Source organism: Pseudopodoces humilis, chromosome 2, assembly GCF_049639895.1.
Source record: "Pseudopodoces humilis isolate 2021_Gansu_Grassland_sample_001 chromosome 2, ASM4963989v1, whole genome shotgun sequence".
NCBI lineage: Eukaryota > Metazoa > Chordata > Aves > Passeriformes > Paridae > Pseudopodoces > Pseudopodoces humilis.
The window spans coordinates 7,266,496-7,286,898 of NC_142201.1; the positions used below are offsets into that span (position 1 = coordinate 7,266,496).

At 40.1% G+C, this 20,403-nt stretch overlaps 1 protein-coding gene across 1 annotated transcript in view; it reads left to right on the top strand.

The window, feature by feature from the left end:
- Positions 1-5,613: 5,613 nt before the first annotated feature.
- MED14 (mediator complex subunit 14) overlaps positions 5,614-20,403 on the top strand; it is a 34,728-nt gene continuing 19,938 nt past the window's right edge. The window contains exons 1-11 of the mRNA XM_005526490.2: positions 5,614-5,789; positions 7,131-7,157; positions 11,510-11,615; positions 12,230-12,403; positions 12,826-12,955; positions 14,668-14,796; positions 15,142-15,249; positions 16,062-16,194; positions 16,759-16,909; positions 19,449-19,560; positions 20,175-20,300. Of these exons, the coding sequence (XP_005526547.2) occupies positions 5,614-5,789; positions 7,131-7,157; positions 11,510-11,615; positions 12,230-12,403; positions 12,826-12,955; positions 14,668-14,796; positions 15,142-15,249; positions 16,062-16,194; positions 16,759-16,909; positions 19,449-19,560; positions 20,175-20,300 (1,372 nt within the window). The remainder of the gene's footprint in view (positions 5,790-7,130; positions 7,158-11,509; positions 11,616-12,229; positions 12,404-12,825; positions 12,956-14,667; positions 14,797-15,141; positions 15,250-16,061; positions 16,195-16,758; positions 16,910-19,448; positions 19,561-20,174; positions 20,301-20,403) is intronic.

Consider the following 20,403-nt stretch of genomic DNA (forward strand, 5'->3'; position numbering starts at 1 on the left):
AGCTGGCTTTATTTCCCATCTGACAGAGATAAATCAATTTAAAATTTACACTGGATATCAACATTGTTAGTAAAGAAGTCCCAGAAGAAGCTCAGAGTAACACAGCTATGTTCAGTATTTAAAAAAAATAATCCATTTTGCCTTATGATAAGAAAGGGGACCTTTGTAAATTCAAGTAAAATCAAAGATTCTATTTTATGACTCGGAGAATGTTGCTTTTCTTAGTTTGTTCACAACACATAATTAGAACTGGGGTGTACTTTACTACGCACCACACAAGAAATTCTCTGTCTCACTAACCAGAGGGACTGATGGAGAACTCTCAATCTGTTACTAAAGGTCTCCTATCATTCAAAAAAATAGTTTTCAAACTTAATCCCACAGATTAAGCAGATCAAAGAAAAGACTTCAAATTATAATTTTAAAGATAATAAATTTAAGGCTTTTTCTTTTTTAATTGGTTCCCTTTGTGATTCTTTTAATAAAAAGAAAAAAAGCTGAGCATGTGCAGCAGCCAGCTACAAACCCTCTTCCTTTAACATACACACACACAATTTTGCAAAGAATGCTTCATTTTAGATGCCATAAGCCCTGTACAATTCACAAAACAGTGATTTGTGGCTTGAAGTACTGGACTGTCAAAAAATTAATTAATTTTAAAAGTGTTTTTAATTAAAAAAATAATAGCTAATAGAGATACAGGACATAAAACCATTTGTGACTAAAAGGTCATTGATATTTTTCTACTGGAGTTTCAGCACAGCATTATAGAAGTCTTACATTCATGCAAATGTTATAATGGAAAAGTCTTTTTTCAGTATTGGCATGTGTTTGATCTAATAGTGACACATGAAACATTAGAATTTAAATACATATCTTAACTTTTATTGAATTGTAAGCTCTGTAAGTTTATAATATGTAGCACTGCAATTACTGATAACTCTATGTGGGAAGTCTCCCACACTATATTGGATTCTCTCATGTCTTCTGAAGAGAATGAAGGATATTAAACTCTTATTAGTCATAATTTATATAGACATTTGGATGTAACATTGCTAAACGTCACAACACTATGAACTAAATAATTAACAAAAAATATTTGCACTATATTTGCATGCATTTTTTTTATTATTTAAAAAAAATACTTAAATGTCAAGTCCAGGAGGTGCCTGAGTGATGAAACATTTCTCTCATTTAAAAGCCTGACAGAGAAATGGAATGACCAAGCTCTGAGCCACACAAAGACAGGACAGCTCAGAGCCTGCCTTGTAGAGCAGGATATGGTCTGGGCTCCCACTGAACATTTGCCCCAGGGTTCCAAGAACAGTAAATGTTTAACTTCCATGGAAACAGAAAGTCACCTGCTGTCCTTCCCATTAGCTCTATAACCCTGTCAGCTCCACAGTTAATAGCAACAGATTTGGATCAACCAACACATGCCTACCCAAAGTCAGGTTCCTGGGCTGTAGGACTACAACCTTTTTACACACAGGTTTTTACATACAGAGGGGTGCACTGACTTGAATTATGGAATCACAGAATAAGCTGAGTTGGAAGAGACACATCAGGATCATTGAGTCCAGCTCCTGGCCCAGCACAGGACACCCCAGGAGTCACACCATGTGCTTGAGAGCATTGTCCAAACACTTCTTGAGCACTTCTTGGTGTTGTGACCACTGCCCTGGGGAGCCTGTTCAGTGCCCAACCACCCTCTGGGGAAAGAGCCTTTTTTAATATCCAGCCTTAACCTCTCCTGACACAACTTCAGGCCATTCCCTTGAGTCCTGTCACTGGTCATGAGAGAGAAGAGATCTGTACCTGCATCTCCTCTTCCCCTCATGAGGAAGTTGTAACTGCAGTGAGGTCTCCCCTCAGTCTCCCCTCTTCTCCAGGCTGAACAGACCAAGTGCCCTCAGCTGCTCCTTGTACAGCTTCCTCTCAAAGCCCTTCACCATCCTCATGTCACACAATGGGGCCCACACTGCACACAGAGACTGGCTGCAATGCTGGGCCATCACCCCCATCCCCTGTGTCCCTACCACATCCTCCTGACAGGCAACACCCTGCCTCCCCTATGGCTCTAAGGCCCTGTCCATGCTCCATGATGAGCCAGGAAGAGCTGGTCATCAAAACAGATGTTTCACTGTGAGGGTGTGAGGCCCTGGCACAGAGAAGTTGTGGATGCCCCATCCCTGGAAGTATTCAAAACCAAGCTCAATGGAGTTCTGAGTTCTGAACAACCTGCTCTAGTGAAAGGTGTCCCTGTCCATGGTAGGGGGATTGGAACAAGATGATCTTTGAGGTCCCTTCCAGCCCAAGCCATTGTGTGGTTGTTTGTATGGGCCAGCCAAGCCTGCACATCAGGTCACTCGGCTGGATGGGGCCCCAGTGCCACACTGAGTGTCTGTGTGAGGGATTGTCTGTCTGCAGGAAAACCTGAGGTCAGAGACAATGCTTGTGTGAGACTTACCAGGCCTGCCCTCTTCCCATTGCTATGAGAAAACTTGTCACCAGGTTTAAAAGGCAGAAGTTGAATCCTGCTGAATGAAGAGAATAAACACAAATGAAAACACAGTAGCTTTTGCAAGGAGCCCTCTCTACTCCAGAAGTCTTGTTACTCTTTCCAGCAACCTCACTGGCCCAGCTTTCTCCCTCCTGTAGTTTTGTTTTTGCTACCCCAACAGAATTCTGGAACCTACTTCCAGTTCCTTCAAGCTGAGTTTGGCAGAATGCTCATCCTTCCTGGAAGTACTTGTGTCAAAGAACAGTAGCATGCCAACCTCAGAAAGGCAACAAGAAGCAGGAAACTTAAATATTTATTTTTTCACTACTATTATGTAGGCCAGTCAATTGTTTTTGAACTCCTAACGCTCATGTCCAATAGTTAAAACAACTGATCTTGCCAGGCGTCCCAATAGCACAATTGCTGTGGGTGCAGAACCGTAAGACTTGAGCTTCTGAAATTTCTATGTAGCTGGTCCTCCTTTATTTGGAAACAGTATCAAGAGCTTCTTTCCTATGCAGCCACGAGAGAGGAGAGCCCAGCACAACCTGTGCCACAGCTCTGATTAACTCCTCTCCAAGAGGAGTGGAGCAAGGCAGACATGCTGAGGATATCCACCCCCCAGCCAATGCTGAAAAATTCACCAAGACCAGAGTTTTTCTGAGGGAGAATTCTAACAGCGACAAACTTAAATTGCATCAGAATTTCCCCCCTTCTTTTTCATCAATAAAGTCTGAGCTTGTGCAACTGAAATCAATGGGAACTTTATTACAGATTTAATCAGAAGAGAAGAGATGGGAAGAAAAGGGGAAAAACAATTAAAAATCTTGTATTGCTAAGTTATAGCTCTTCTAAAGAGCATAATCAGATTCCTGTGCATGTAAGTCAGTATTTTCTTCATTAGTGCAGCAAGTTTGCCATAAAATGACTACATTGCATTTATTCATGCATCTAGACTGAAAAAAAAAAAAAAAATTCATACATTTGGAAAAAAAATCTTTGAAATGGGCAGACAAGAACTTAAAATACATTAAGCCAATAGCTTATATCACAATATGATCCAGAGAGTATCTATTATTCTATCCTTTATAGACCCTTTATAGATTAATTTATATGAACGGAACAAGTATTTCTTCCATCTGTATTGAAAAAAAAACCCTCTCAACTAATCTAAAAAACTTTTAAAACAAACAAACCTCACCCCCCCCCCCAAAAAAAAAAAAAAGTTGGTTATAAACAAATGTTAGTGATTTTAGGAGTAAATAATTCCCAGCCGACAGTCATCATCCACCCCCAGCTCACAGGTTCATCTTACTGCGACAGAAGCAGCCCACAAACCTGACATGGCTCACAGCTGCAGCAATACTGCCCTTCCTACTCGGATGGGTTATTGCTTTTGTTATTATTATTAAACTGATTACACACTTCTCAGGTTGAAAAAGGTTTCCTTTAATATTTAACTTTCCTGGAAAGATATGTATAAGAGGAGAGGTTTTTTAAAGTCTGCATTTCATACAAAACAAATAAGACCTCTTATTCTTTTTATTAAACTTGGAGGACTTTGGGTATTTATTTCTTGGGTGCTTATTTCAGGGATTTCTTTGTAATCATAAGGCAAGAATTCATGATTTAACACTTGACTGAATCATGACACAAAACACCCAGGATTTATAGTTTCCTTACACAGTTCCCTTTGGTAACCAGCACACAACACATCAATCTTCAGCTGTTTACAGATGTCCCCTCTCCCTCCCTTCAGAGGGGTCAGTTGATCTGTAAGGCAGAAATATGAAAAATTCTAAATGCTTTTTGTCTATCCCTAAATCTCACTGGGTGCTCTGCCACTCATGGCTCCCTTTTCTCTCTTTAACAATGACCTCAAAGGACTAGTGCTTCTCATCTGGATACTCCTCTCGAATGTCCTGCATTTTCTGAGTCATTAGGAAGGGATTGGCCAGCCTTAGGTCCAACAGAGCCCGCTGTTCCTTGACACCCCCAAGAATCACATCAAAAGCACTTCTGAGGTGCCAAATCTATAATCTGGTTCTCCTTCACTCTGGATTTCAGTAACATGAGCAGAACAGGGACAGAGATGTGATCCTGCCCCTCTGCTGAGCCCTGTGAGGATCTCCTGGAGTGCTGTGTCCAGCTCTGGGCTCCTCAGGACAGGAGAGACACGGAGCTCCTGGAGCAGATCCAGCAGAGGGTGACAGAAGATGGAGGGACTGGAGCATCTCAGTGAGGAAAGGCTGAGGGAGCTGGGCCTGTTCAGCCTCGAGAAGAGAGGGCTGAGAGGGGCCCTCATGCCTGTGTGTCAGTGTCTGCAGGGAGGGGACAGGGGATGGAGCAGGCTCTGCTCTGTGGGGCCGTGGGACAAGAGGAATGGGCAGATGGATGTACAGAGGATCCACCTGAACGTGAGGAGGAATTTCTTTCGTTTGCAGTGACAGAGCACTGAAACTGATTGTCCAAAGGGTGCGGAGTCGCCCTCACTGGAGATATTCCAGAACCGCCTGGACACAATCCTGTGCCATGTGTGCTCTGGAATGGCCCTGCTTGAGGAGGGAGGTGGGATCAGATGGCGCACTGTGCTCCCTTCCATCCTGACCCATCCCGGGATCCAGCAGTCCCGTGGCACAACGGCAGCGCCATCCCCATGTCTTGTGTGTGTCCCCTTGTCCCGCCTGTGTCCCGTGTGTCCCCTTGTCCCGCCTGTGTCCCCCTGTCCCTGTGCCCCCTGTCCCTGCCCCTATCCCTGCCCGTGCCCCCCTGCCCGTGTCGCCCTGCCCCTGCCCGTGTCGCCCTGTCCCTGCCCGTGTTCCCCTGTCCCTGCCCGTGTCCCCCTGTCCCTGCCCATGTCCCCCAGTCCCGCTGCCCCCGCCCCGCCCGCACTTCCCGGAAAGGCTCCCCGTTCGCTTCCGGTTCCGTGCCCCATCATGGCGGCGGCCCCTGCGCCCGGCGGGCTCTGAGCGCTGCGGAGCCGCCCCGCTCCCGCCGCCCCTTCCCCGCTCCGTCCGTGCGGGGCGAGCCGGGCGCGGTGCCGGCGCCGCCGGGAGCCGTTCCCGGGCTGCCGCGCGGCTCCTGCCCGGGGCCGAGGCGCCGCCGCCGCCATGGCGCCGGTGCTGCTGGAGAGCGCCCAGCTGGTGCCGGCCGGCCCCGCGTCAGCCCCGGCCCCGCCGGCCCCCGGCGCCGTGACAGCCGCCGCCAGCCCCGGCTATCGCCTCAGCACCCTCATCGAGTTCCTCCTGCACCGCACCTACGCCGAGCTCACCGTGCTGGCCGACCTGTGAGTGCCGCAGATCTCTCCGTGCCCGGCTGGCGGTGCCGCCTCGCAGCATCCCGAGAGGATGCGGAGGCCTCGCCAGGGATCTGTCCCGGAGCTCCTCCGGGGCTGCAGTGGGGGGAGGTGGTCGCTCTTTCCCATTCATAAAATGGTTTGGGTTGGAAGGGACCGTAGAGATCACCCAATTCCAAGCCTGCCGTGGGCAGGGACACCTTCCCCAAGACCAGGTTGCTCAGAGTCCCATCCATCCTGGCCCTGAAGACTTCCAGGGATGGGGCATCCACAGCTTCTCTGGGCAACCTGTGCCAGTGCCTCACCAGCCACACAGTGAAGAATTTTTTCCTGATATCTAACCCAAATTTACTCTTTTTCCATTTGAACGCATTCCCCATTGTCCTGCTGTTGTAAATACCCTTGTCCGTTCTCCCACCCGGGGAGATGCCTGTGCATGCAGGTTGGTCTCTGCATCAGTCTGTGTCCAGGGGCACAGCAAAAGCTACTGAGTGATCTATCATAAACAGAGAAAATGTCTCTGGGAACTGAGAGCAGCTGCAGGTTGGCTGCTTAAATGCTTAAGTTTGCCCCAAGTTACTGCCAGAATACTCCAACTGTAGTGCTGGTACTGATATCAAAATATGTGAAACTGGAATGTCTGAAACTGAGATATTTTCAGATGCTGCAACTCCTTAACTTACCTCTGTAGTTTTTAAAATACCATTTGATTATTTTTGGGAAATAAGTTATTTACATTTGCTTAGTGATCTGTGTCGATGTTGTTGTGTTTGAAGTGGCAAAACAAAGGGATTGTTTTGGGCCAAGAAAAATTTTCATGAAAGCATTTGGATTCTGAATAAACCTGTTTCCCTCTTACTTTGTTTAACCATAGAGGTTCTTGTGGGGAAGCTGTGTGTTTCAAGAAGTGACATACAGAGCAAATGGGAAAAGATAGGTATAGCTCTTGTACAGTGCCATGTCTGGTAAGGATGCAAACACAAGTTTGCCTCATGTGAGCTGAAGAATATTCAAACTCTGGAAAGGGCAAGGAATTTTAGAGTTTTAGTTTGCTTTGAAAAACTTCCAAAATATCAGTCAAGAAGTCCTTCCTGTATGTTTATGGCGTGTGTAGAATAATTGATCTCAGCAGCCTTCATCAAACTTTTCAGTTAATTTGACCAGTTCCAGTTTGCCTGGTACAGAGTAGTGACATGGTACTATTTTTCATATACTTTGTAGTTGTGTAGAAGTTCCTGTAACTGAAAGTGGCCAACAAAATTTCTAGTTGTCTGGAATGTAATAGAACAATATATAATACATCTTTTTTTTCCCCCCTCTTCTTTCATATAGATTACCAAGAAAGACTGATATGGAAAGGTGAGTTATAACTTCATAGATAAGAGAATCTGTAACACATGTTAAAATATAGAACTTGTTTAGGATGTTAATATACTGTTGTTTAAATAAAATCTTTTTCACATAATTTTAGATATGATGCAAGAAAATAAGCTTTGTCTGTCTTGCTGTCCCTACATAGTTTCAAGATTTTTCTCAGCATCAGTGACAATATTGGGTTTTGTTGGTGTTTGGGTTTACAGTTTTTTGGGCTTTTTTTTTGCTGTTATAATAAGTGAACTCTGTTAAGGGTGTTTTTCTCTTCATGAATCTTGAGGCAATGAACTAACAGTAAAGCTGATGTGAAAGGCAACTAGAGAATTTAAATAGATTCTAGTTAGTGTGATAAAGGAATGTTTTGTTCAGAAGTAACGGTTCAACAATGACAACGAGGTAAAAACCTCTTTTCTGCATTTTTCCATGTTACCTGGTCTTTCTTATCATGAACGCTGTTTTCTGCTCCTGTTCTATGTGGTTTTGAAGTGTGAAAATTATTAGAGAGCAAATGTAAGAGACCAGAACAGTACAGTGCTGAGATGAAAAAAATCCATTTACTTTTCTGTTTCTCTTAATAAATGTTATGAAACTTGTCAGAATATTGTTCCCTTTATTTGTGTTGACATATGAATTGACTTAAATTTCTTTAGAAGATATAGGAGCTATGATATTCCTAAGAATCTTAATAAAGAATTCTGTGTACCAGGATGATCAGTAATTGTTATCTCAAACCTTCCAAAACTCTCATAACATGTGGAATTAATCTCATTTTCATGGAATCACAACCTGGAATGATTAACTGTACTCCTTTTCCTTCTTCATAGTATTTTATTAAGAGAAACAGTGTGGGTTTTGATTTGGTTTAGTTTGGGTTTTTAATTATCACAGTATTTACTGAAGAAATTACTTCAAACTTGGGACCAGAACTCCCTTGTATTCATGGGCGGGCTTTTCCCATCTAGATATTTAGCATTTCTAGGTGAAGTTGGATTCTACTTTTTTGGGCACATGGGTGTGGGGCAACAACTTAAATCATAATGGATTAGAGAAAAGAAAATAAGACAGCCTTCAATGTAGAAAGAATGTCCTACAACTGAAATTGTCTTGAAATTAAATGTTCACATCCTTCTTAGCTTTGACTTACAACTCCTCTTGGTGAAATGGATTTCCAGCTCTTGGAGGAGCTCATCTGTAGGAATGTGGCTTAATTATCCATATTTTCTCTAGCTTTGAGATTCTAATGGATTCAGTAGTTGGGCTTCAAGCTCTGTTTCTTGGAGCTAGAGCCTGGTGACATGGCACATATACTTTGATGAAGATGTGATGGTGTTATCCTCTAAAAAAATTCACATAAAATATAAGTTCTGTGTTACAATGCCTGCTTAAAAGATGCTGGGATAAGAAAAACTGATTAGAAATTATGCATCATACTATAATACAGTGTTTTTTTTTCAGGATCATTTATTAGTTATCCATTGTAGGAATAAATAACTCTTAGAATAAAGTGGTTGGATTGAAAACAACATTAGTACTGTGGTGGAAAATTAATATTGCTGAGTTGTGGGGGAAATCCAGGGGTTTTCTTCTTGGTAATGGAGACTGGGTTTCGCACAGTATGCTTATCTTTTTCTGGGTGACCTACTTTAGTCTTTGACCACATCACTGTTTCTTTGTTTTCCTCATGTCTAAGTAGTTTTTCACTGGTTTAGTTTGTAGCTGTTGTACCTTGGCCTTCTGCACTTCTGAAAAGTGTCTGGGTTCATCTTCTCTACAATGCCCCTTTAGATACTTGAAGATGTCAGTAGGATCTTGCCACAGCCTTTTCTTCTTAAGCAGGAGCAAATTCAGCTTCATTAACCCATCCTTGTATTCCACATGTTTCCTGCAAATGTAAATCCATTTTCTGATCTCCCCTTAATCACAGAGCATTTCATTCTGTAGAAGGCAGTTTATTTATCAGGGATGATTTGCCCTTGGCAAATTTCTGATATTGTTTCCAGGCTAATTTCATGCTTGGTATGTATCAGGACATAGCTTAGAGAAAGACTTGTCCTATGAAATTTTTTCTTACTTGAACTTAGGCCAAGTGACCTACAGTTCCCAAGATCCTCCTTTGCCTCCTTGAAGAAGGACATGGTGTTTGCCTTTTTGCTGTCATCATGACCTTTGGTCACTCTAGGTTTTGGAAATTATAGAGGGCAACTTTACAGTGGCATGGATCAGCTCCCTCAGAATCCTTGGATGCAACACATCTACTCCAATGGACTTTTGTATGTCAAGCTTCCTTAAGTGGTCCTTAACTTGATTTAATTCTGCTGTAGCTAATGCTTTACTCCCCAGACTCAGCCATTAGTCTGAAGAATCTTAGAGATCCAAACTTAGCAGTGAAGATCAAGGGTAAAAAATGCACTGAGCAACATGGTTGTTTTAAAGATTTTTAATTTTTGTTTCTTGTATGGTAAATAAACTCTTTCCTGAGGTTTCATCTTCCTTGAATATTTATTTTTGTGTAGTCCAGTATGTACCTATAGTGAAAGACAATGCAGGAAATTTGAAGGCCTTTATATTTTATTAGAGAAGTAGATTCCCATTGCGGTTGTCATTCAGGGATGATGATGGTGGTTCTGAAAGAAGGGTTTTGTCAAATCAAAGTAACAAGTCTTCTCTAACTTCATTTAAGTGGTATAAATGGAACAGCTACCAGAATACTCTGTCTAGAGTCAATTATATTTGACTAAAAAATATTTGTCAATTATTTTCATTATTAAATTGTTGTGCTTCTTGTGGGCTGGTTTTTTAAATTTATTTTCAGTCACAGAACATCAATTTGAATTTTTCCTGCTGTCATGCTGCTTTTACCATAGATGTTTGACATAACTACTGGATTTTAGCAACTTCTGGGTGGAGTTTGTCTGAGAGATTACTGGCTTTCTAATGTCTTATGCTAGTCATAATCATAAAGTTTTCCTGAATCTTTCTAAATTCTCAACGTCTTGTTTTCATAGTGTGGTTACTGTTAGAGCAGTGTGTGCGTATAGCAGCTTGTCCACCACTTGAAATCTTAATATCAGGCTGAATGCCATTCCAAAACATGTGCTCTAGAACACAGAGAAATTACTGGCTTAATGCCCAAGTTCTTGGATGAGGTTCATGTAATGGAAGAAACAGGACCAGATGGTATTAGTTGTGCTTCTGGCCTTACATGTTCATCTCCTACAAGCAGATTATGGTTTACTTGCACAAAAGAGTTAACCTCATTATACCAGCACTCTCAGCAGAATCAGACTCTTTCTGTGTTAGGAATTTGTGTTTTACAGATTGGGATCAGAAGGACATGCAGCTTCTGTTTGGTAGAGGCCAATATCTTATGCAGTAATTAATGTTGTTTTTGTCCAAACGCTTCTGTTACTTTAGAAAACCATAACAGCTTAGATTTGGGGTTTTTTACAAACTAAGTAGAAAACCATGGTGAAATTAGTAAATTGAGCACATAGGAAGGGAGGAAAACCTCCATAAACTGTTGATGAAGTGGTATTTCAGAGTGTATTATGTTACAGATCTGCACTGTAGATCTTTATGTCTCATCTGATGCATCTGCACTGTAGATCTGTAATAATGCATGAAAATCTGCCAGTGCCCCTCTTGCATTCTCATTTACAAAAAATAGCTCTGAAGACATGCAGACATACACTCCTTCATTTTGACTGTCTTGTACAAAAGTGGTGGGAGGATTATTGAGAATCAGTAAGTTCTTACCTTAATTTCTTTGCAAGGCAGGAATGGAGAGCAAAATTAAAGGATGGGGGTTTTGTGGTCTTCCCCACCACCACTCTATTTCCATATTGTAACATACTGTGTAACAATATTGTAAAATGCTAGAACGATACTTTGTTCAGTATCTTATTTATTTACTTATAGTGAGTATATGAGTGTAATGTTACTGTCATGTCCTATAGTCCTTGGGTATGTTGCCTACTTTAAACTTAGTTTTAAGCCTTGGGGAAATCCTATAAAAGGTGTAAAGGTAATTTAGTTGAGCTCAGTATGGAATTGTTTCTCTTACAGTCAGTGATTAATTCCTATGAATATGTTTTTTGTTTCCCCAGACAGTCATGATTTGTTAGAATCCATGTATGTTGTTAGGTATTCACAACAGAGACTTTTTTCCCCATGCTCTTAATCAAACAAGCCACATATAACTACTGTTGCCTGCATTAATACAATTAGAAGTTATCATTACAGCTTTTTTTATTTTTTTAAAATTGGCACAGTTAAATTACAGCTTTATTATATATCTGAGCACTGGCTTAATACACATTTATTTTTTTTTTTTCCAGAAAAATAGAGATAGTGCAGTTTGCAAGTCGCACTCGTCAGCTGTTTGTTCGTTTGTTAGCCTTGGTCAAGTGGGCTAATAATGCTGGGAAGGTGGAAAAGTGTGCGGTAAGTTAGAGTCTGGCCTGAAACAGCCTCTGAGGGATATGGGATATTGCTGCACCCTGACTTCTTTTTACTACAGAAATTTAAAAACAAATATTCCTGTTTAGAAATTGTATAATCTTTTTTTTTTTTTTTTTTTTAAACACTTCATGTTCCCAAAAACTCATCAGTGGCTGAAAGGAAAGACTTGTCTGCACATAGTTTCAGGAAGGATTTGGGTTAAGATAACAGGACAGGGAAGATGGTGATCTGAGTGTATTAGTTCTTATTATCACTTTCATCCTGGATAAATAAGAAAAAAGTCCAGAATGCTGCAGAAAAACAAGCCCCTACTGATTACAAACAAGTATGGTTGCATTCCAGTAGCAATCAGCAGATAAGGAGCTGTGAGGCTGTACAGATCCCCCACAGCATCAGGAATGTCATGTGGATTTTAAGTGTCCTTGCATGTGAATGTAAGAAATGGCCAGAATATTCATTATTTCTTTGTTTTGTAAATGCAGTTACTTGAATTGGAAGTAACAGATAAAATAAATATAAAGAGCCATTGATTTGTGCATTTTTTTGATTTGCCTTTTTTTTTTTTTTTTTTTTTTTAAACTCCTTGTTCTCTACAGATGATATCAAGTTTCTTAGATCAGCAAGCAATCCTGTTTGTGGACACTGCTGATCGTCTGGCATCGCTGGCTCGAGATGCTTTGGTTCATGCTCGGCTGCCCAGCTTTGCCATCCCATATGCAATTGATGTTCTGACAACTGGATCCTACCCTCGGCTGCCCACCTGCATTAGGGTAAATAACTGCCCTGTCTGGGGGGTGTGAGAACCCCCTGTACAGCCTCAAATGCACGGTAATCAAACTAATTGTCTGTGTGCAGGTGGAACTGTAGCTCAATACAGGCCTAGTGCCAAGTCTGCAGTGTCAGTTTCTCATGCAGAACACTTCCTGTTTGAACAAGTTACACTTTCCCAGTAAAGCATTCCCTCCATTTATTTAGTTCTGCCAAATTTAACGATTTTATTCTGTGGTCAGTCTTGGCTAAAATGTAGTCAGGTAGAAAGCAAATCTGAGTGTAAGATAATAAAACTTCACTGGACAATGGCCTGTAGTATTTATATTTTCAGACTTCTGGTCTGGTTAGTTTTCACAATTGCTGCTATCAATCTGTTACACGTGTTTGAGATGCATAGACTTGTCTGTGTTTATTGTAACAGGATAAAATAATCCCTCCTGACCCAATAACAAAGAGTGAGAAGCAAACCACACTTCATCAGCTAAACCAGATCCTTCGCCATCGACTCGTGACTACAGATCTCCCTCCACAGCTGGCAAATCTTACAGTTGGTAAGAACTGGAATTACTTTTTGAAGGATACATTCTTGCAGGCTGATTTAAAATTGTTGTTTTGATGCTAAAGCAAAGCTAAATGATAGTTTGAGACCATTAAGGATGCTTCATCTCTTAAGACTGGGATCCTATCTCTGTATGACATCAAAATACATATTTTTTTCCCTGTTTGAAAAATGAGAGCACTGATAAAATTGCTGAAATATTATTTATTTTCAAGAAGGAATCTTGTGCAGGTAATGCCAAAATGTTTTAGACATTGTCTTGCTCTTTCAGCAAACGTTTTGTGAAACAGTCTTTGGGCTACTTTGTCTTAATTGAATTTTAAAATTAGTTAAACTGTTAGGTCTTTCTGCAGAAACTCTTTGAACTTGAGTTTAAACAAATGACTCCATGTTGCTTTTTTAAGCTGTTTTGATATTCATGTTCAGGCAGAGTTTGCCTGAAAACAGAGTTTGTTCATATTTATGCATGCCTTTTGTTCAGTGGCTCACCACAGTGCCAGATCTCTTAAACTGTTTTGAGATCTTTGTTTTTATTTAGCCCAAGTACTGGTAAACATTAAGAAAACCTTTTATATAGGAAGGATATCTATAAACTGGACTAGGCTATTGCAGAGTCATAGAGAATAGGGTGGGAATGGACCTAGTCCATGCTTTTAACCAAGACAAGGTTAGCCATTTGTAAAGCATTCCCCACAGATCTAGATCAAAGATGCTTTTGGAGAATCTTAGTGCTGCTTTTCTTTAGTCCCTCTGTGCTTGCAGTATCAGTATTAGAGGTATTTTTGTCTATCAGAAGTATATATGAATGATAATATGTCTGAACTTTTAAGAGTTTTCAGTTAGCTAAACATTTCAATGACTATTATTTTCTATTTTGGAGTGTGGTTTGTTTTAAGAGCATGTCTCGGGTGCTCTTGAAAATGAAACTTCCTGAGCTAAATGGTTAAAATTTTTGCAGCAATATTTCTAAATGTCTTTAATTGTAAAGGCATATGATGTAGTTTGTTAAATGATTGAGAAGGTTGACCTGCATGTCAGAGTAAGGACTTGTACTTACTTGTTTGCTCTGTCTCATTCTTTTTATGACCTTGCTTGCATAGTTTTAAAGTCCTTGCTCCCAATTCTTGAAACAGATTGTAGTTTTCATAGAGATGTGAGGATGTACATGTCAATTAGAAAAATAATGTGTGTAAACTTTGCTTGTTGTGTGTATATAAATTCTGCAAAAGATTACCTTCCTCACATGAAAATGGATTTATAATATTCTGATATTAAATAAATGCTTTGCAGTGAGATGTGTTTTCAGGGCTACATTTCAGCCTGGGCTGAGATCCATGTTCTGAATGTCATTTGAATATTGCTGAAAGCATTCATTGTTAGTAGTAGCAAAGAATAGGAATATTTCAGCCAGATGTTTTGTTTTTCAGGCTGGTAGCTCCATGTTATGCTGTATTACAGAAGTGCAAATGTTAACAAGTTATCAGATTTAACAAGTTAACTTCAGGACAGTTTGTACATCTTTCTATGCTGCTTATTGACATTGTGTCTGTTGCAGACTGTAAAATGTTCCCAGTTGCATGGAAACAAGCAACAGAGCAGAAATGATAGGGAAGTAATCCATTATGAGTGCCAGGAGCTACCACACTGTTATTTTTTAGGCACCTTAGGAGACTCAGTGAAATAAAGTATTCTTGTCTTCCTTAGCCAATGGCCGTGTGAAGTTCCGAGTTGAGGGTGAGTTTGAAGCCACCTTGACAGTGATGGGTGATGACCCTGACATCCCCTGGCGCCTTCTCAAGCTGGAAATTTTGGTTGAAGACAAGGAAACTGGTGGTAAAGAAAAAATCAAACCTTTACACTTTGTTTTTAACATGATATTTGTCTCTGAAACTGTATAAGTCTGTTTTTTTGCTGGGTTTCCTCCATATCACCACTTAAGAGAATGTACTTGTCCTGTTTTGACCTTGCTTTATAGGCTTCTAATATACAGTGACAGTGTAGTAAAATGACTGACATTTCCAGAGTAAACCAAGAATTTTGTTATTTTGTTGCAAAACCTGGTATGGAAATTGCTCAGTACAGTTGTATCTTTTTTATTTTTAATTTGTCAATTTACTGAATTATTTTAAGTGCCTACTTTCCTGATGGCTAATGTGACTTATTTTTCATATGCTAAAGATGGTCGAGCCTTGGTTCACAGCATGCAGATCAACTTCATCCATCAGTTGGTCCAGTCCCGGCTGTTTGCTGATGAAAAGCCCCTTCAGGACATGTACAACTGCTTGCGTATCCTTCTGAAAGGGGCTTCTGAATTAGGTGTTTAATGTAGCCTTGCTCTTATTAGCTGGAAGTCAGGAAAGATAGATTCCCTGCTAAGCTTGCGGGAAATGTCTGGACATGCAGTTATGGTGGCCTTGAAGTAAATGATGGCCTTGGAAGCAGTAATTCTCAGGTGTCAACATGTCAAATTTAATGCTGCATACTAAATCAGCAAAGGTGAGGGTGAGGTATTCAAGGCAGCAGGTTGTGTGGTAAGTCAGTGCAGCGGCAGCAGCAAATTTTGGGGGTGAAATACAAAGCTGACTTGCTCTCAAGAACTGCAGTAAAGTGCAGTTGATGAGGGTGCATTAACGCCATTGTATCTGTGTGAATAATGAGAGGAGATACGGGGTGTGCAGTGATTTTCCACTTGCAAAGGGCAGATTGTTAGACAATGCAAAATGGATTTCAGTGAAATTCTTTCTGCAAAAAGAGTTATTTTTTTAGGGTGACTGTGGGAGATAGGGTGAGTGGAATTTCTTTGTTAGTAATCATCTTTTCAGTAAAAGATGATGACAACTAGAAATCTGTAAAACAGGGCTGTGACACTCCTGTCTAACAACCTGTCCTAGTTTAGAGTTTATAAAACCACAAGAAATCCCTTTGAGAAATATTTGGTGCTGTTTATATGTCCTTATCTCTGGATTAGTAAGTTAGTGTGTTTTCAGACGGCATCTTGTGACTTAGATGACAAAGGGAGGGATGTGGTATACAGAAACAGGCTTATATAGTGTACAGCCTTCCTGGACATCTTATATTTTCTTAGCTCCATGCATTAGACTCCTTCTGCCTGGCTCTTCAGCTGGAAGTCTTGCATTCACAAACACTAATGCTGATCCGAGAGCGCTGGGGTGACCTTGTGCAAGTGGAGCGGTACCATGCAGGGAAATGTCTCTCACTCTCTGTTTGGAAGTAAGTTCATTTCAAAAGGACTGTTAACAAGCAATAAATGAAATAACAGGAGGGATTATATTTACCAAGCTTGAACCATAATTCTCAGAATTGTACTTTCTTTTTGATGTGAGACTCCTAAATTCTTGTAATTAGGTACCTACATGTGTTGTGTGACTTGCAAAGTAAGGGCTGCATGTTAATGTACAGAAGAGCATTGGATGCAGTTATAAATGAGTTTATCTAAGATACCTTTTTATTTAGATATCTGAGATATCTAAAAACTGATTAGATTTCTGTCAGACTTCTGCTGTATTTATTGCTTGATTTGCACTGGATAACATATTAAAAAGCAATCCCAGTACACTTCTGATTGTGTTAAATTTGCAGTCATCTGAAATTCTTCATGTAGTTACAGTTTACCAACAGTTCTGCTGTAAAATGTCATCTAAAACAAATGCCTTTTTCAGTTCAGCTGACACAATGTTGTTTTTAACCAGGACACACAGAATCAAGGTTTAGCTACTGGAAAACATATTTTCTGTTCTTCCAGTTGTGTGGTTTAATTATTCTATTTATTTTAAGTCAACAGGTACTTGGCAGGAAAACAGGGACTGCATCTGTCCATAAGGTCACTATAAAAATTGATGAAACTGATGTCTCAAAACCCTTGCAAATATCTCATGAGCCTCCACTTCCTGTCTGTGATTCCAAATTGATGGAAAGAGCCATGAAGGTAAAGGTTTGCTTTGCAGGAGGCATCTAATTTTGTGAATAGAAAACTCAAGTGCTTTACTCTGTCAGTTTGTTCCACTTTGATTCTATTTAAAGAGCTGTTTCTAAGATTTCTAGTAGGTATTTACTGTAGGTTGTGTAGTGTTTATGTGAGGGACCTCAAATTGTTGTTACAAATTATTGGCTCTGACTTAATCTTAAAAATTGCACCTACTTCACAAGTGCATTATACCACTTATGAGAGAGAATGCTCCGGCTGGGGGGAAACAACAGCGTGTCAGTTATTGTTAGGGTTTGGCCTGAAATGCTTTGTAGAGAGACAGTTCTTCTCTTTCCTGTCTTGGAGCTACTCTGAAGATCAGCTTCCCCTTGTCACTGGAGTTGGCTACCCAGCAGTGCTATCCACTTCAAAAAATCTTACATTGTGATTCAGAAATCTTTTGCTGAAGAGCTCATGTGGCATGTTTGTTACAAGTGTTAGGTGAAGCTTAGTTTTACATTACCACTAACCAGATTATATCATGTGGCCTACTTGAATGTTCAAATTCCTGTATTTTACAGGTGGAATTGTTGCAATGATCCAAAATGAGTAGCTGCAGTAAGCTTCCTACTTGGATCATGCTTCACTGGGGGTAATTCTAGATCTTGGTAAAAGATATTTAAGAAAAACTGCATTCTGGGTATTATAATAAATTGTCTGTAAGTCCTTCAGCAGATGTGTGTATATCACTGTGATACATCAGGATGTCTGTTTGTCATTATTGCTTTCTGTGTTTGGGTTTTGGAGAGCTAGGAAACTGGAGTGAATGGTGTAGTCTTCACACTTTCAGTACAGTTTTTCCACAGGGAAAAGCTCCCCAGCTCAGATCTACCACCTGTCTCACAGAACTTTCTCCTGATGGTAGCCTCCACCCCCTGTACATACTGTGTATTTCAGCCTCTTGGCCCATCATGCTACCAGTGCTGACAGATAAGTCTGTATGGTGAATATCAAGAGCTACCAAGGTTTCACCTACAGAGGGATGTGGGAAACCGAGTGAAGCATGGTAGCCTTCTACTCTATTTCTAGAGTAGGAATTCTGCTGTTAGTTTAGTAAATATATATTACATTTTCTTATTTAAATTAGCATATTTAGGGATTTAAATATAGAGTTGATTTAGTGAAGATGCTGTATTTATGTGTAAATCCAAGAAATGGCTCTTTATCTACAACATCTGCTGAAGATCCGCTGGAGCTGACACAGTCTAAGCTCACTGAATGAAGTCTGCAGCCCGTCGATTAAGATATGAGGCCGCTGTAAATTTGAGATGTATCAAAGTTAATGCTGTCCCCCTTTATGGGGACTTGCTCTGAGCTTAAAAAATTATCAGCTGTGGTAAATACAGTGTTGTTGTAATGTTTGAATAATGATCTCAGCTATAATGACGTAGATGGCACACTGGGTTTCTGTTTGTTTAAGATACTGTATAAAACTGGCACAAACAAACATGTTTGTCTGAGCAGGTTGTTCTGCATTAACCTACTGAAAATTGGATGGAGCTATAGAACATGTAGTCACTTCTAAGTGAGGAAGATTTAACCCATTGCAGCTGCTGAGGTGAAATGCTGTAGTGTCTGGATAAAGACTTGATTGTTAAGGCCTTGGAAAGCTTGTGTTTAGGGGAAGGTCATTCTGGTGTACAAAAGCTTGCACTGAATATAGTATAATTCTGTGGTGTATGAACCTCTTCTGCATTTATCTCTTATACTAGAATAAAATTTGAGTTTAATTCAGCTTGAACAGTTTTCAAAGCAGTGTGAGGTTACCTAGAAAAAAGGTTTTGCTGTAATCTGGAGCTTTGCTTATGCAAAATATGCAAATAATGTGACTGGAATGTGAATGAATGTGAATGCAAATGCTTTAATTTAGATTGTACAAGTAAGTTACAGTGAATGTAAGTGGTGGCATGAGCTTCAGCACTGGCAGTGCAACAGAATGTAGAGGCAAGCCCCTAGATAATTTTGGGTTCGGTAGGGTTGGCCATACTCAGTGTCAGTCACTGCATTGTTACCCTGTTAGCAGGACTTAAACTTGCTGGATTTCATGTTACAGCTGCATGTGTGTTTGTGTGGAGGCAATCATATCCTATTGAAGTGGTGTTTTGGGGTGTTTTGTGTTTAGGGTCTTTTTCCTTTAGATAAGTTGGTTACCAATGGCTGAGAAAAAAAGCTAAGCTGAAAATGGACCATCCTTGATCCAGAACAAGTAGGTCTGCACAGGGAGTGGTAACAGCATAATTTGTGAAATGTCTTTTACACCTTCTTCTAATCTTAGCTCAAAACTCCTCCCACTGCCTGCTGCACAGACAGAATCTCATGGTAGCTTGTTGTATTTTATAGTGCTCCAAATACTCAAGTTAATAGTTAATGTGACTCACCACTGTTCCAAGCAAATTATTTCTGAAGTGATCGTTTCATTAAGTACCTTTGTTCCAGTGTGCTAATGCAGAAAATCTACACATCAAATATGAGCTTACTCAAGTATTTTTCTTTTTTACAGATTGACCACCTATCAATAGAAAAACTCCTAATAGACAGTGTCCATGCAAGATCTCATCAAAAACTCCAGGAGCTGAAAGCCATTCTTAAGAGCTACAACGTTAATGACAATTGTATGTGTTTTCTATTGAGGTTTTTCTAGTTCATTTCTACTTGTATATAGGGATGGTTTCCTTCTCTCTTGATGTTTCTTGTTTTCATTAATTTAAATTAAAGAAGTAAAGGGAAATGTGTTCAAAATTAACAAAACTTAGCTTTGAATTATTCTGCATTGATAAATGTAAAATACCTGTATGTCTAAATGCAGTGTAATACTGAAGCTGGAAGAACACTGTAGTCTGGCTTGAAGGGTTAAAATTTGCCTACTGTAAAATTGTTTGTGTTCAGAATTGAAAGCAAATCTTTCACTGCTTTGAACTAGTTTTGGATGAGACTTTCCTTAAACTGCTGTTGAAACTTTCGGGATGTAGGTTGATAATTGTGAAGCAATGAGTTAAAAGATAGTCGAGGATTAATAATCTTCAGATTGGGTCTGCCTTTTCTCATTGATTTGTAATTGTTTTCACAGAAAAATTCTTATATTCAGATTCTTCTCTATGTCAACACTATAATAATGTAAAAGTGAAGTTTGTGTCTCTAAAAACATACAGGTTTTTGATTATAATTGGCTACATTTTAAAATAGGCTTGAATTTTGACTGAAATTATTAACACCATTTTTTGTTTAGCATTCATTGAGACGGCTCTCCCAACTCTTGTAATCCCAATTTTGGAACCATGTGGTCGATCAGAGTGCCTGCATGTATTTGTTGATCTCCACTCTGGAATGTTCCAGCTGATGCTGTATGGTGTTGGTAAGTAAGCACAAAACCTGGAGGTATTTCATATCTTGCAAGAATCCTGTGCTTTGAGGTAGTTCTGTGGGAACAATTCTGTTAGATCTGCAAAGTTTTGTGA